General features: G+C 41.0%; 1 protein-coding gene across 1 annotated transcript in view; it reads left to right on the top strand.

The window, feature by feature from the left end:
* LOC5569949 (fatty acyl-CoA reductase 1) overlaps positions 1-4,706 on the top strand; it is a 50,964-nt gene extending 46,258 nt beyond the window's left edge. Inside the window, exon 7 of the mRNA XM_021850348.1 lies at positions 3,944-4,706. Within this exon, the coding sequence (XP_021706040.1) occupies positions 3,944-4,172 (229 nt within the window). The 3' untranslated portion in view covers positions 4,173-4,706. The remainder of the gene's footprint in view (positions 1-3,943) is intronic.
* The last annotated feature ends 11,232 nt before the right edge of the window (positions 4,707-15,938 follow it).

Genomic DNA, 15,938 nt, shown 5'->3' with positions numbered 1-15,938 from the left:
AAAATCGAGGGGAATCTCAATGTATTCCATCCAGATGAAACAATGTTGCGAATGTTGTAGAAACACATAATTAGGTTAACTATACATACCTTACGCGCAATAAACTATTGCCAGCTATTGAATTGTTTCATTGAACCTGTATTTTGACCACTAAAAATATTTATTACAAGTTGAATTTTGTTTAGTGAAACATACTTTCATAAACATTCCATCCAACCACCCCTCATTTTCCGAGCCGTGCAGCCGGCAGCCGAGTGTCAACAACAGCTGTTTTGGAAATCTGACTCGACGCCCACTCTGCTGTCCTTGTTGCTCTACTTGAAAGAGTAGGGGTGCTCGTTTGTGCGCGAAAAACTTCTCGCTCGTTGATGCTGCCAAATCTGACAGCGACTGTTTCACCGACCGTTTAGAACGACGACTGTTTCAAACGGTCGCGAACAGTTAGGAACTGAACGGTCAATATTGACGCGAACAGTTAGGAACTGAACGTTCAGTTCCTAACTGTTCGCGTCAATATTGACCGTTCAGTTCCTAACTGTTCGCGACCGTTTGAAACAGTCGTCGTTCTAAACGGTCGGTGAAACAGTCGCTGTCAGATTTGGCAGCATCAACGAGCGAGAAGTTTTTCGCGCACAAACGAGCACCCCTACTCTTTCAAGTAGAGCAACAAGGACAGCAGAGTGGGCGTCGAGTCAGATTTCCAAAACAGCTGTTGTTGACACTCGGCTGCCGGCTGCACGGCTCGGAAAATGAGGGGTGGTTGGATGGAATGTTTATGAAAGTATGTTTCACTAAACAAAATTCAACTTGTAATAAATATTTTTAGTGGTCAAAATACAGGTTCAATGAAACAATTCAATAGCTGGCAATAGTTTATTGCGCGTAAGGTATGTATAGTTAACCTAATTATGTGTTTCTACAACATTCGCAACATTGTTTCATCTGGATGGAATGCATTGAGATTCCCCTCGATTTGTAACGACTGTTTCGAACAGTCTTCTAAATAGCCGGGATAATCCAACATTCAAGTGGATATACAATAATAATTTCAAATAAATGTCGGTCTTGATTTCTACCGGATGCATAGTAAAGCTGTTTGAGAACTGCAATCAGCCGCATGAATAAGGTGCCGTTTTGAGTCCATATTTTCCCACTGTGAAATGGTTAGGGAAATCCTTGCAATAATTACTTGTGGAATTCCTGGACGAGTTTTAAGACTTATAAGAAAACTTCTGTAAATATTCGTTGAAAAACAAGGGATTTATTACCTAATGGCTTCTTGACAGTGTTTTTGTTTCAAGAATGTTAAAAAATCTAGTAAAGTTTTCTACAACGAGTAGAGTAAGGTGGGGCAATCAGTGATGAATTTAAACTGGTCACGAGCCAAATATGAACGGAACGCGTTCCAATTTTTTGGCATGAACGCAGTAAACTTTGATCTTCCGAGCAGGATACCACCGCTGCTCATGAACGTCCGTTTAATTCACAATAGTGATCAGAGTGCATACGGAAGATATGGATCAACTTATTACCGTCAAACTTAACACATAGCATGATACACAATTTTAAGTTTTTAACTGAACGCGTTCAGATGCATCACTGGGGACAATAATTCGACCTTAGTGGAAAAATCAATATTTCCAGAGTAACTGCAAAAGTTGAAATGAAATAAATACTACACAGCGGACTACCAACAAATTTACTACATTTTTTCTGGACAAACTTGTGTTGAAATATTTACCCATTTTTAGTTATAACAGTTTTAAAATTCATTGTCTTAAACGAACTTTTACCCCATCGATGGGACAAAAGTTCGCTTACTGAAACATAACATATTGATACTTTAATGACAGGCATAGCTTATACCAACTATAAGCTTTTGTTTGCAGAAAAATACATACTAAATTTTCATCAAAAAATTGCTCAAAGTTAATTGTAATATATTTAAAAATAGCAATTGTTCGCAAAATAATTAAAAACGTAAAATTTTGATTACTTTTTTTGCACGATCAGGCATATTACGCTAAAATTAAAGGTTATTTGTAGATGTTGCCCCACTATGGGCCTAATACGCCTCAAAGCATACTTATGTTAGGCGCGGAAACCCCCTTACATAAAAATCGAATAGGATTTTATTTTCATTTTGTTCCAAGCAATGAAAGATCGAATGTAAATTACAATTTTTACGTCTAAAAACAAATAGCAAAACAAAATATTGATACACGGAATAGTTAAAAAAAGCGTTCAAATTGCATAAAAACTGATGAAATATAACTGAAATTGCAAAAACCTTCCTTACTTGTACCAATAGTTGCGGTAAAGTGCTCCTATAGTGGAGGATCCCATAAGAAAACTACGGATACCGAAACTATAGGAACACAAATTAATAATATACCGCAACTAAAGGAACACTGTACCAATAGTGGAGGTATTATGTTTCACTGAAATGCATGGATTACTGCGATGAAATCATTTGTCTCGCTTAGTCAATGGTCGGTACTTCCCGTTACAACATTGACATGTACATTAATTGCGCTTCGTGAATTTAGGCGGTTAATTGAAGTTCAATCGTGCTTAGTACCTCCACTATTGGTACATCTACCCTAGAAGATGGATAGATAGATAATTAAATACTTATATTTCTGAATACATTGTTGTAAACATCTTATTTTCAATTTTAAAACTTTAGATCGATTTTAAGTCGAATTTTATTTTTTATATTCTGGACGCATAGTATTCATCAGACATTTCACAATCGAAAACACTTAACTCTCCGTGGTGTTTTGGAGCAATCCTAAGAACTGGCATTTTTGAGAAGTAGTGTTTGTTTTTTTTTATTGCGCCGCTTAGTCTTGTGAGGGCGAGTGATGTAATCAGCATCATTTTATCCTTTTTGTCAATAGTTGAACTATATCTCAAAATGATGATAAAATTGTCATTTTGTTCGTATATTTAGCAACACAGTACGGAATCTTTGCAAAGACTTGTAGCTTTTCGTGATGTATGATCAAATTTCAAAGTATTACAAAAACATGCTTCCAGATGGATAAGATGAAAAGTTGATGATTACCTGAAGATCCTTGGAAAATTGCTATAGAGTTTTAGAAAACAAATAGAAAGATTATTCTACAAAAAAGTTGGATGATTCCGTCGATACGTTCAGTGAATTTATTTTGTAGTTATTAAACTTTAAAATATGCTCGGCGGAATCTAATGTCTTGGCGGTTTTTTTAGTGATTTCATAGCAAAATCTTGCGTATACACAGATACAAATCTTAAGTGATTTTTCGCAATATCATAGGTAAATTTCTAGCGAGATTGATAATGAGAGAAGATTGCACCCAAAGAACTTGGGGCATTTATTAATTTTATTATATTTATGTAAAAATAGAAGAGTATACCGTTTTGATTCGAATCCCGGACAGCTTCAAATTCCGGACACTCAACTTTGTATGGGAAAGATTTCACTCAAAATGTTTCAAAATGCGCCGTCAAAAAGTTCCCAATTTAAAAGATGATTTTTATAAACATTTTACATAGCAATCCATGAAAATTTACAATGTTCAACTAGTTTTGACGTCTTTCTAACGGTGTAGTGCGTTTAATTAATGATTTGACTATTCGGATTATGTTTTTCAAGAGCTGTCCGGAATTCGAATCAAAGTGTCCGGAATATGAAGCAAAAGTGTGATTATGTCCGGAATGAAAATCATGAAGAGGCCGAACATTTTTATTGATTAAAGTGAATTAAAGATGTGGAATCCAAATCTTCATCCACTATTCGAAATTTAAGAGTTTTCAAGGCCTGATTAGGCTAAAGTTTTGTACAGAACGATTCAATTTATATGTGTAGTGATTAGTTGTACTTCGCTGAAGCCTTAAGTGTCCGTAATATGAATCAAAACGGTACCTAATAATTTAAATCTTCTTCTTTTCCTCACAGCATGAACTCGTCCGACCATCGCCAGTACCCATGCGACAATCGCTCCTACAGCTGGCGGCTGTACTTTGAGCGCATCATTCCGGGTCTGAAGAAGACCTTCTTCAAGGAGGACCTCAACAACGTCAAGCAGGCCAAGCAGGCCCTCCGCAAGAAGGTTCTGACGGTGAACTGCGTCCTGGCGGTTCTGTTTGCCGTCGTCTTTTTCCAGCTGTATTATATGCTATTCTGAAAGTGCGATCAAACCTTTAGAAACCAATAAATTAAGTCGCCTGGTTGTAAGTGGCCACCGCGCGTTGTCATACATGAAGTGTTCAGGTCTGATTTAAAGAAGTAAAATAATTCTCTGCAAACTCTGTTAGATAGGGCAGTCTCTATCTGGTGTGTATAGCGATATTCTGACGGCCTCAAGGGCCCCCTTGCGGATATTGTTGGTGTAGCTCGTGGCCCGAGGGTAACACGGAAGGCCTTGGATAGATGTTTACTACGTTTGTCACGTGAGCGTATGCCAACTGAAGAGCATGTAGATTAGTATGCTTTTAGCAACGAGAGAATGCTGTAAAAATGTATAGTCATACAGAAAAAAAAAAAAGTGCACAAGACCAAATCAGTCGATTGTGTATACACCGGTTAATCTTGAGTCTAGGATAGATAAACTGTTGCCTTCCACATACATAAACATGTATTTATTGAATTGAATTTGAGTGCTCTGTATACTTTATGATGTAGTTATTTGATGTAGTCAATAAAGCCGATCAGCACAGAAGATTTGCTATCAAGATAATTCGTTTTAGCAGTCCGAAAGTCAACCTCCTTTGTCTCCAACATTTTTAACCTTCTGTCTGTGCTAGAATAAATCTACCTCGGGGTCAAATTGACTCAAATTCAAATCGTTGGAACTTCGTGAATTTTGAAAAGATTTTCGATGTTACAGCTCTTCTTGCTAAAAAATGTAAAATATAAAAGATCATATTGACCCCAGGAAACAGATAAAGGGTTAAGGAAATCCACTTGCATTTAATAAAAGATTAACCCAGCTGGCTGCCAAACGATAAACCGCTACGCGCCAAACCTAATCCGATTTTTGCTCATTTTATGTCTCCACCATTCATACCAGTTTTCTACACCGCATATCTACTGCAACGGAAATCGTACAGCGCGCGATAGACACCACCCGCCAATAAGCTGAGATAATCATGAGAAATCCTTGAACAAAGTCAACCTTGACAATGACTGTGTCGAGATCGAGAGAAATGTTAATATGCTGCACACCGGCGGTACACAAACAGGTTCATTAATTAAACGGTGACTTGTAAATACCGGCTGATGATAGATTGCGTAGACACAAGCACATGAATGTCAAAGCAATGTTGAAGTAAGTTTATTGTTCAGCTAATAGTTTTCTACGTTAACTTTTACTTTTTGTGAGTTTATTAATTGACTTTGTCCTAAGCAGATGATGCAAAGACTGAATGCTAAAATTAGATCATAGATCACTCATATACTTCTAGTTTAAAACTTGAAGTCGAGATTGCTGAAAATATCGCGCCTACAACAGCGCATATAGGGTGTCCCAGAAAGTATGGGCACGACTTTGATAACGAGAATCACAATATTTTTTTCAAACAAATAATAATTTTGAGATTTTTGTATATTTTTTGCGTATTTTAAATGCTGCCTGTGAAAATTTTGTTCGATCAAATAACCAGTTACATTGAAATTTTTGATTTTGGTAAATCAATTCTCATCTAGCCGGCATAGACCCAACTTTTATGTTTTGTTGGAACTTAACTGGTAATGAATGTTTTTATCAAAATCCTTAAATGCGATGAGTTCAAGTACATTTTAACTAAGATGTTCCACAAAAATTTTAGTTCAAAATTTTATTTGGCTTTGCTAGAAAACATTTGACAAAATGGTGAAATTCTAAGAAATCGCTAGTTTATCTCTCCACGAAAGACTTCTCGAAATCATAGCTTGTCAGGTAATTTCAATATAAATAAATATTATTCATTTCAACTTTACTTATGTCAAACATCTAAACTTTGGGATAGGCACGTGTTTTAGAGGATATGAAAGGACTGGGGTTTTATCCTCTTAAAAATCGACCACTTTTGAAATTGGATTTTTAGTTTTTATTCAAATTTCATATACTTAAGTTTATAATTTCCAACAAAATAAGTGATAGTCTGATCATTGATCGTATCGGCAATGATAAATATATTTTTTTTCAGATTTCTATTGTACGTACTTTATGACCTAGCACAAATTTCTTACTACAAAGTCGCTCAGATATAACGCGATTCGAATCCCGCTGGTCGAGGGACTTTTCGTAAAGGAAATTTTCTCGATTCCTAGGGCATAGAGTATCTTCGTACCTGCCACACGATATACACATGCAAAAATGGTCAATCGGCAAAAAAAGCTCTCAATAATAACTGTAGAAGTGCTCATAAGGGACCGTCCATATATGACGTAGCATTTTTTTTGCTGATTTTTTACACCCCCTCCCCCTCGTAGTATTTAGTCACAAATGCTGATAGGGTAGATGTACCAATAGTGGAGGTACTAAGCGCGAATGAACTTCATTTAACCGCCTTAATTCAAGAAGCGCAATTAATGCACATGTTGATGTTGTAACGGGAAGTAACGACCATTGACTAAACGAGAAAAATGATTTCATCGTAGTAATCCACGGCATGTCAGTGAAAAATAATACCTCCACTATTGGTACACTGTTCCTTTAGTTGAGGTATATTTTTAATTTGTGTTCCTATAGTTGCGTGTTCCTATCGTTTTCTTATGGGATCCTCCACTATAGGAACACTTTACCGCAACTATTGGTCCAAGCAAGAACAATTTTAGAAAATTTAGTGATTTTCATCAGTTTTCATGCAATTTGGACGCTGTTTTCAACTATTCCGTGTATCAACAAGCCAATACGTCGATTGGCAGTGTCGGTTCTGTGGCTAATGCAATAAAATCAGTGAAAACGGCACTACCGCAACTATAGGAACACCCACAACTAAGGGAACACTTACCCTACCCTCCCTTGGAAAATACGTAGCATATCAAGCCCTTCTTTTTTTTATTTGTTTTCCTCAGCGATTGGTTTGATTCCCAGTTTAAATTTAATTTAAAATTTAAAAAACGCTTTTGTTATTGTTAAAACATAGAACAAGCTTACAGCTGAAAATGTAAAAAAAGATAAAAAATCTTGTTCGGATTGATAAAACTACCAGCAATGAGTAAGGGTTCAAAATTAGAGGATTTTTTTTTTAATTATTCGTGGTGAAAAAACAGTTTTTAGTGTATATGATCAACAAAATTCCTTTAATTAGAATGGATCTCCGTCATTATTCTCTAAATTAAAATGAATTCACCAAACAGTTACTAGAAAAAGAAACAATGTAATATTTGGAATGTTTAAAAAATCAGCTATTTTATACAATCACCTTTATTTATATTTCAACTAAACTTTATCATCGTCACCCATACTGAAATATATTAAACAACTATTATGAAAAAATGAAATAATAAAAATGCTCTTTTGCTGAATTACCGAGTGATATAGAGAGCTTAATGACAAAACTTAAAGAACAATTAACATATTAAGGATAACACTCGATTTTGATGTCCTCATTATCATCTAGGCTTTTCCATCAAGGGCATTGATATATCAAAACAAATTGTTGAGTTGTCTGAGTGGAAAACTTGTGCAACACTGAACGCACTGAATAAATATTTTGTTTTACTATAAAAACGTTAATATTTGCCTTAATAAGCATATTATATTCTTTTATTATTATTATTAATAACTTTATTTACGAGACTTTCAGCCCATGGCTGGTTCGTCTCGGGTAATATAGAAAAAAATTCTGGAAGTACCTTAAGGGTACAACCAGATACAGAGTTTTAGCACAGACAAACAGACGTAACACTTAGAACAAATCTCAATCAGAATCATAGTCACGAGAACATGTACGCCCAATGCTAAAATCGGTGTGTTTGGCCGACAGGCCAACAGATGGCGGTAGTGTGTAAACGTCAAACACAAACAAAGACGATGCAAGCGCTGCGGGTGGCGGATTGGCCACCTACCATATTTTCGAATCAACCGTTAAAAAGGTGGTCAATGGACAACTATGAGAGTGTTACGTCTGTTTGTCTGTGGTTTTAGTACAGAGTATAAGGTTTCTCAGTCAATCTTAGTCATACAATAAATTTACTACTAATATTAAAACTACTTAAAAACTATTGTATAGTGTTAGCCAAAAGGGGCCTAACAATTTGTTTTACGTATTACGTTCTGTCCGATTTCAATTTTGCCTGAATTTAATCATCTCAATTTCCATTTACGTAGCCAGTGGTCATGGTTTTTTAAAGAAAATAAAGTTCAAACAGAGTTTGAGCTGCGACTGGTGATATTTTGGGGTGGGACTTACGACACCGGGAGATTGTTTCCCGGGCTGCCCAGGTTCCAAACTCATTTCAGATATCATTGAATAGTTCAGCATCCTTCAGAAAGTTGATCACCTGCCTTTCGGAGACTGCGTCATTTCGGAGGGCCATATCAATATCAGTGATGGCATGACTTTTTCGAAATTCATCTAACGCAGGGCAAACACTAATAATGTGTGCGGTCGTATTGCGCTCACCACAAGAGTCGCAATACAAACGGAATCCGGATGTCCCACTACTCATATTGTGGGAAAGTCTACTATGACCGGTTCGAAGTCGCGACAGAACTATTTGTTCTCTACGGGATGGTAAGTCATCCCACGCACTCGTGATGCTTTTTATTTTTCGACAGAATAAGGTCCGCTCTTGCCGCCACTCGTTGGACCAGGCGATCCAGATTTGATCTCTCAACCACAATTTGACATCGTCGCCGGGGATCTTTCTGGTCAATAATGGGCTACTGCGGCCTATTCCTGCCAAAATATCAGCCCGCTCGTTACCAGAAATCCCTGAGTGGCCTGGCACCCACATAAAAGTAACGTGTGCCTCGCCACGGTCGAGAATGTCCTGAATTCCTTGAACAAAAGGATGCTTATTACTCGGGGACTCTACAGCTGCCAGAACACTGGCTGAATCCGTCACCGTCAGAATGGGTCTATCACTCGGTGTATTGATAGCTTGAAGAATGGCCGCTGCTTCTGCTGAGAAAACGGAGCAAATATCCGGCAGGCTCATCGTGATTGCCGATCACTCCTAAGCCAATTTTATCTCCTAGTTTCGAGCCGTCTGTGTACCTGATCTCGTAATTGTTATACTCATTGGCTATTCTTTCATAAAAGTGTGGTCTGACAAGTTCCGGAGTGGCTTTCCTTTTGAATTGAACTTTAATGGAAGCATCGATACATGGGGGAGTAGCCATCCAGCTTCGCGGTCTAATTCGGTGGAGTCCGGCCACCGGTGGAAGCTGGATTCTGGCCACGGTTGCGAGGGCCAAGTTTGCTTGCTCTTCCAGGAAGCAAGTCGACCCTTCATCTTCGGTCCGCTCGAGATAACTAATTGTTCGTTTGCACAGCGCTAAGACCGCCTTGTAACGAAACGGAAGAACTCCGGATTCCGCGCAAGCCGATAGTGCGGGTGTAGAAGGGAAGACCAGATAGATAACGGATACATTTGTTGTAGATAGGCGCGAGATATTTTATAAACTCGTTCAGGGCTCTACAGGTGATTTCAATACCATATAGTAGGCGACTGCAAACCACGGCATCTGTTACGCGCTTCAGGATGTTTCTATCACTACGACTGCGTTTTCCAGAGATACTTTTAATCATATTGACTCGATTTTTGCAAGACGCTCTCACACTTTTGAAGTGGGCATGAAAAGAAAGTTTGCGATCAAAAGTTACACCCAGAACTTTAATCTGATTTTTGGTGGGCATCGGTGTTCCGCTTATGAAGATTTTACCCGGAGGGCGATGGTTCGAGCCACATATATGAATCCTAGCACATTTCTCCGCTGCAATATCGAAGCCAACATTGTCAGACCATCTTACCACGGCCGAAACCGCAGCTTGAAGTTTTCGCCTGATGCATTTTGAGTATTTACCCCTGACCAGGAGAAGGATATCATCCGCGTAGACAAGTATATACACACCCTTAGGGAGCACATCGAATACCTCACTCATAGCCACTAGAAACAGTGTCACAGCTAAAACAGATCCCTGAGGGACTCCCGTTTCTTCCTTGACTATTTTAGACTTGTGATTTCCGATAAGAACCTGAAAAGTTCGTCCCGTTAAAAAGTTCCGGACGAACGCAAGCATGCTTCCAGTTATATTCCAACGGGCCAGCTTTTGAAGGATGCCCGGCGTCCAGGCTCGATTATATGCTTTGGCTAGATCCAAAGAAGCTAGCTCAACATGTTCGCTCTCTTTGAGGGCTTCATCTAGAATTTGACCGAGCGAAGCATAGTAGGTTCCTGTGCCAAAACCAGGACAAAAGGCATGTTGCCGGTGATCGAGCAAGCGATTGTCCTCTAAGAATTCAACCAGGCGGCGGTTGACTATTCGCTCCATTACTTTGGAAACACAGCTAGTCAGGGAAATCGGACGATAGTTTCCAACATCAGAGGCTGAAGTCGAGTTTTTCGGAATTGCCACCATCAGACTGTGCTTCCAATCTTCCGGAAACGTTCCATCTAACCATTCTCGATTCATCGCATTGAGAAGTGCTATTTTTCCGCTCGGAGGAAGGTGGTTTAACATTGGATAGCCGATTTCATCTGGCCCACAAGATTTTCCTTTTGCTTTTTTAAGAGCGAATTCAAGTTCGTTAATAGTGAACGGCCGATTGAATTTCTGACCACGATCTGGAGAGACCATGAAATCTCGTGTTATGGCCTCAGGTGACTGATTCTCGTTTCGGAAAGTTTCAGGGTAACGATTAAATGATGAAATGCTGTGGAAATGATCCGCCAGAGCGTCTGCAATGATTGCGGGATCACGTGTCAAGGATCCATTTACCTTGAGGGCAATTCCTTGTGCTCGTATTTTTCCTTGAAGACAGTTGATTCGTCTCCACAGTTCCGTCGACGATTGCTCCTCATTGATTCCGTTAAGGAATTCAGTCCAGGATGCTTCCTTTGCGCCTCTTATGATTTGTCGACACTCGTTTCTCGCATTTTGGTATGATTCTTGAGCCTTAGCACGATCAGGGTGACTTTCTGGAAGATTTTTTCGAAGTTTCTGAACCCTTCTCAAAGCTTTTCGTCGCAGCTTTACGGCTTTACGAGTTTCTTCGTTCCACCAGTGTAATGCGCGACGACCTGGGTTTGGGCTCGATTTTGGAATGGTCTGAGCAGCAGTGGAGCATATTAGTTCGGTTAAGTCTTGAAGAGATTCCGGAGGAGAAATTTCTATTCTTGCTTCGGTCATTTTTTGGAAGGTCGTCCAGTCAGCTTGGTCAAATAGCCATCTGGGGCGACGGGTTGTTTCCGGAGCGGCAGTGCCATCCAATGTTAACAATATTGGAGTATGATCGCAGCCATGAATATCTAATTCCGTAGACCACAGAAGGCGATTGGTTATACAAGCCGAAATGAGAGAGACGTCAATAGATGTTTCGCTATTCCCACGTGAGAAGGTAGGAGAACCATCGTTGAGAATAGTTAGGTCATGCTTGTTGGCTAAACCAACAAGGATGGACCCACGAGCGGTACTATGACGGCTTCCCCAAGCCTTGTGATGGGCGTTTACATCTCCAAGCAAGATCATGGGGCCAGGAATTTGCTCCAGCACTCGACCTAAGCTTTTTTTAAGATTTGGGATTTTTCCATTCGGGAGATATATAGATACGATGGAGACCGGGAAAGGCCATGAAATATTTATTCCAATGATGGGTAGGTCCGTTTCGATATCCAGTACCGTTACTGGGATATCGTTCGACACTCCAATGGCAACCGATTGGTAAACGTTGACACTTGTTTTTACGTACCATTTATACTGTCGGCCCAGGGTGTTGTTCATAAAAGCTGGGTCGACCCTATGTACCTCTTGCAGGGCGAGTACTACTGGCCGGTGCCGAGAAACTAACATCTCCAAGTCTGGTAGGTTGTGGAAAAATCCGTTTATGTTCCACTGTGCTGCTAGAGTTAATCGGTTTCTGGAAATGTGGCTGCGTTGATTTTCCGGGCAAGGGGAAGAGTTTTCCGAACGAGGCAGGTCTCCAAAAGTGAAAGACGGCAAAGTGCCACCATTTAAGGACAAAGATGTCTCGTTAGAACGAACAAATGTTGAGGTGGGGGAATCGGTGTGGGACTTACCACCCAGGGTAAGTGCCCTGGGGTGCCCAAAAAGATTCAATTCATTTTCTCTTCTATTTCGTTGCTGACTAGTGGAACTATGTGGTTCGTTTGGGGGCGTGTTTCGGAAGGGCAAAACCGAACGAGACAGTGTCATACCAGTGGAAGGTGGCGACGTACCACCCGCCAAAGGCGGAGCTTGTTCGACGGTGCAAGAAAAAAGGCTGATTTCAGGCAGACAATGATTAAAATCGGACTTACCGCTATTTGTAGGCGTCGCATCTTTCAGGGTCGGAACACTTTTGGGCCGGATGTACCCCTTGATGAGCTGACGCTGACTCGTTGTGGTTCCAGAACTACCTGCGACGATATCGACCGACCGCTCGTATCGGGTCTTGTGAAGGGCATCGTATAGCTCGGAATTATAAGCCTCTCGCCCAAGTGCAGGAAAGAACTCAGAAGATTCGCTTCCGGCAGTTTCCGACTCGGCTATGTACTCGGTTGTCATGCGGCAGTTGCGTGGTGGATTTCTTCTAGTAGGAAGCTTGACTCCAACGTAGTCCTTCAGCGTATTTGATTTGGGCGTAAAAATCCAAATGTTTTGATCCGTGGCCTTGACTCCCTCGTTGTCCGTAGGGGAACAGGTTTTTACACCCTTGTGCGTCCCTCTTCCAGTTGAATCAGAATGCCAGAGGTTGTCCGGCGGTTCCGGTACGGCCTTGGCTTCCGCACCGACGGGGCCCTGGCTGTTCTGATCCGAGACTGGGGATGGTGGGGAACGGGTTTTTTGACCTTTTTGCGTCCCATTTACATTCGGGTGTCGGGGGGTTTCCGCTAGTTCCGGTGGGGGTGTAACGTCCGCACTATCGGGGCCCCGGCTACCCGAGGCTTTCTCTGTTTTTCTGATTGTTTGCTCAGTCCACTCCACGTTTACTTCATCTTCCAGGGGGTAAAGGGAAGTGAAAATGGTGTTTGAAATGTAAACCGTCTGTGTAGGGCCGTTCAATGGAGGGACTGAGCTGTTTCGGTGAACTTACTTCTTCTTACCTTTTTTGACTTCCTCCTGCTTGGGAACCTTTTTGTTCCGGCGCAGATTGGGAGAGTTATTCGGATCGTTGCTGGAGTCTGATCCATCGTGGTTTCGTTTATTGGGCATGGAAGTGCTAGTTTCAGTAGTTCGACGTGATGTTTGAGAGACAACTGAAGACATGCTCTCGTCGGTTGATATAACGTCTTCATTGGATTTTTTGTTTCGCTTTTTTCGTCCTTGGTCCTTTTTGTTCTCAGTTTTTGCTGTGTCTTTCGGTAATATGACGTTTTTCACACTGCTGAGGGTATTCCGGCCAATCCACTCCTGTATCTTTGCTGCCAATTTCGGATTAGTAGTAGCTATCGATTCCTGGGATGCAGGTATTTCGTCCTGGGTATCTGTGATCGAAAAAGCTTCTCGAGGAATTTCCGCTTCGAGAACAGGTGCGCATTTTCGTTCAGCCATAAGTTTGGAGATTATCTGGTCTTTCGTTTCTACAGTTCTCTGCAACTTCAGGACAGTAGCAGTCAAATCAGCTATCTGCTTGATGAGCTGGTCGATTGTGCCATGTTCCCGGACTCTATCGAGGCGTTCACCAACACTTGGGCCTCGAAAAGCAGCCTCCATTTCTGCCATTCTTTCATCTTTCGCCTTAGAGTCCATCTGCATTCGGCGGATAGCTGCTTTCAGGGTCTCAATTTCTGCGTCCTTGCTCGCATTGGCTACCCCAGAATAGGTTCCGGTACTGGCACTGGCGTTTTGGCGGGCTTCATAATCTTTTCTTGCCTGGGGATAGGAGATGTTGTTGTCAACCCTTATTCGCTGAATATCAATCTCCTTCAAATAGATTGGACACTTCCGGCTTGAAACAGCGTGGCCATCGGTTTTGCAGTTAATACAAAAGGTCGAATCTGTACAGACAAACCTGCTTATATCCTGATTTTCACCAGAGGAACCAGCTGTGGCAGTTACATCGGCTTCAGTCTCTTTTGCGGTGGGGTTTCTGCTCTGATTTTCTGGGTGCACTTTGCTGCATCTACCGCAGATACGTTGCGGTGCAGTGCATCGCTTGCTGGTAGGACCAAAGGTCCAGCAACGGAAGCATAACATCGGCGATGGGTAGTAATTCCTGGTCTTACACCGTGTCCAGCCGAAGTCAACATGCTCCGGAATAACCGTACCACTAATCGTTAGTATCATTGTCGGCGTGTTCACAAACGATCCATCCGGTAGTCGGCGTCGGATTCGGCGGAGGTCCTTAACCCCTTGAGTGGCGAGTTGGACCTTCAGGTAATCATCGTCAAGACCCACTACGTCTGGATTGGAAACCACACACTGTCTCTGATTTAGTTGTGGGTGCTCAGTGATGGATACAGGTGTTCCATCGCAAAGTTTTTCCATGCGGAGCAACTTGTTGAACTGAGCCACACTTCGTACCTTGAGAACGTACGAAACGCCACGGTTCTCCTTAAATGCACCCTCGATCCGAGCTCCAATATGCTTTTCAACCGAGATGCGCAGCAGGAACGGATCCTGAGGCATCGATCCAGATGTGGCTTGCATTTTTAAATACTGCAGAGAACCTGCAGTTTCATCCCGGTCCATATACGATGAGAGTGTTGGTCCCATGTACTCACCTTGTCTCCAGTTCATACCAGTTTTTTGTCCACCGCCTGGGCCCCCCGGGTCCCCTGGGCGGAAGAGCTGACCGCTCGCCAGCTCCATGCTGGCAGAGCAGCGATTTTACCACTACACTTAATCTGTTTATCGGCGCGGTTTTGTCGTCACTGTGAAACCCACGACAAGTTCACTAACAGACAATCGATGACTACGTACTAGTTTTTCGGTTATTGCACTTTCCCCCTTTCACAAAAACACAAGGTCACTACGTGGTCCGTCTCCGAAATTGGAGACCACTGGGTCCACCTCGGCACTACTCACACGGCAGTTTCCTTTCTCTCTTTCCAAGCACAAGAGTTTGAATCTGTTGATCACCAAGTGTTTCTCACTCAAACAAACCACACCGTGGGCCCCTCTGTGAAGCCCGAAAAATCTTCCGAGAGAGGACTCGAACAATCCGGCACCGTATCAGCCCCGATGGGGAGCACTAGTCAGCCGAGAGACTGCTTTGGCTCGAGAGAGTACAAAATACGACACTGCTATCACGGAGCTATCGATCAAACACGTGTGTACGCGACGGCTGTATGCTGTCAACTCATTATATTCTTTTGAGGAAATAAAGCTCAAACGAAAACTATGAATTAAACTACAACGGTTGATGCTATGTCTTGTTAACAAATGGACAAACAATATTTTCCAAGCCGATTAAGCATCGATTTTCATTTAACTTACTGATCTTTAAATTTGATTATTTATAAATAAAATAGTTTGGACACGAATACAATATAATACTCACATAAATATTTGAACCTTCAAATAATCTGTTTGATTATCAGGAGTATTAAAAATTTCTTAGTAAATTTAGTAATTTGAAAATATTTTTTTTTTATTCTTATTATATTAATGTTTTGAATCTGAATCATCATTTTAAAACTTGCTACGGCTCTGATTGCACATAAAACTTAATAGTAATAGAACATTGAATTCTATCTGCGTCATCAATATAATTTATGTGCAAAGCTTGATTGGAAATATCTATGCACGAAAAATCGCTATAAAGTAACGTGAAAAATATTTGTATGGCGAAATGT

The sequence above is a fragment of the Aedes aegypti genome, chromosome 3, assembly GCF_002204515.2.
Source record: "Aedes aegypti strain LVP_AGWG chromosome 3, AaegL5.0 Primary Assembly, whole genome shotgun sequence".
Taxonomy (NCBI): domain Eukaryota; kingdom Metazoa; phylum Arthropoda; class Insecta; order Diptera; family Culicidae; genus Aedes; species Aedes aegypti.
The sequence above is the reverse complement of the archived record's forward strand: the minus strand, read 5'-3'. Positions and strand labels throughout refer to the sequence as shown.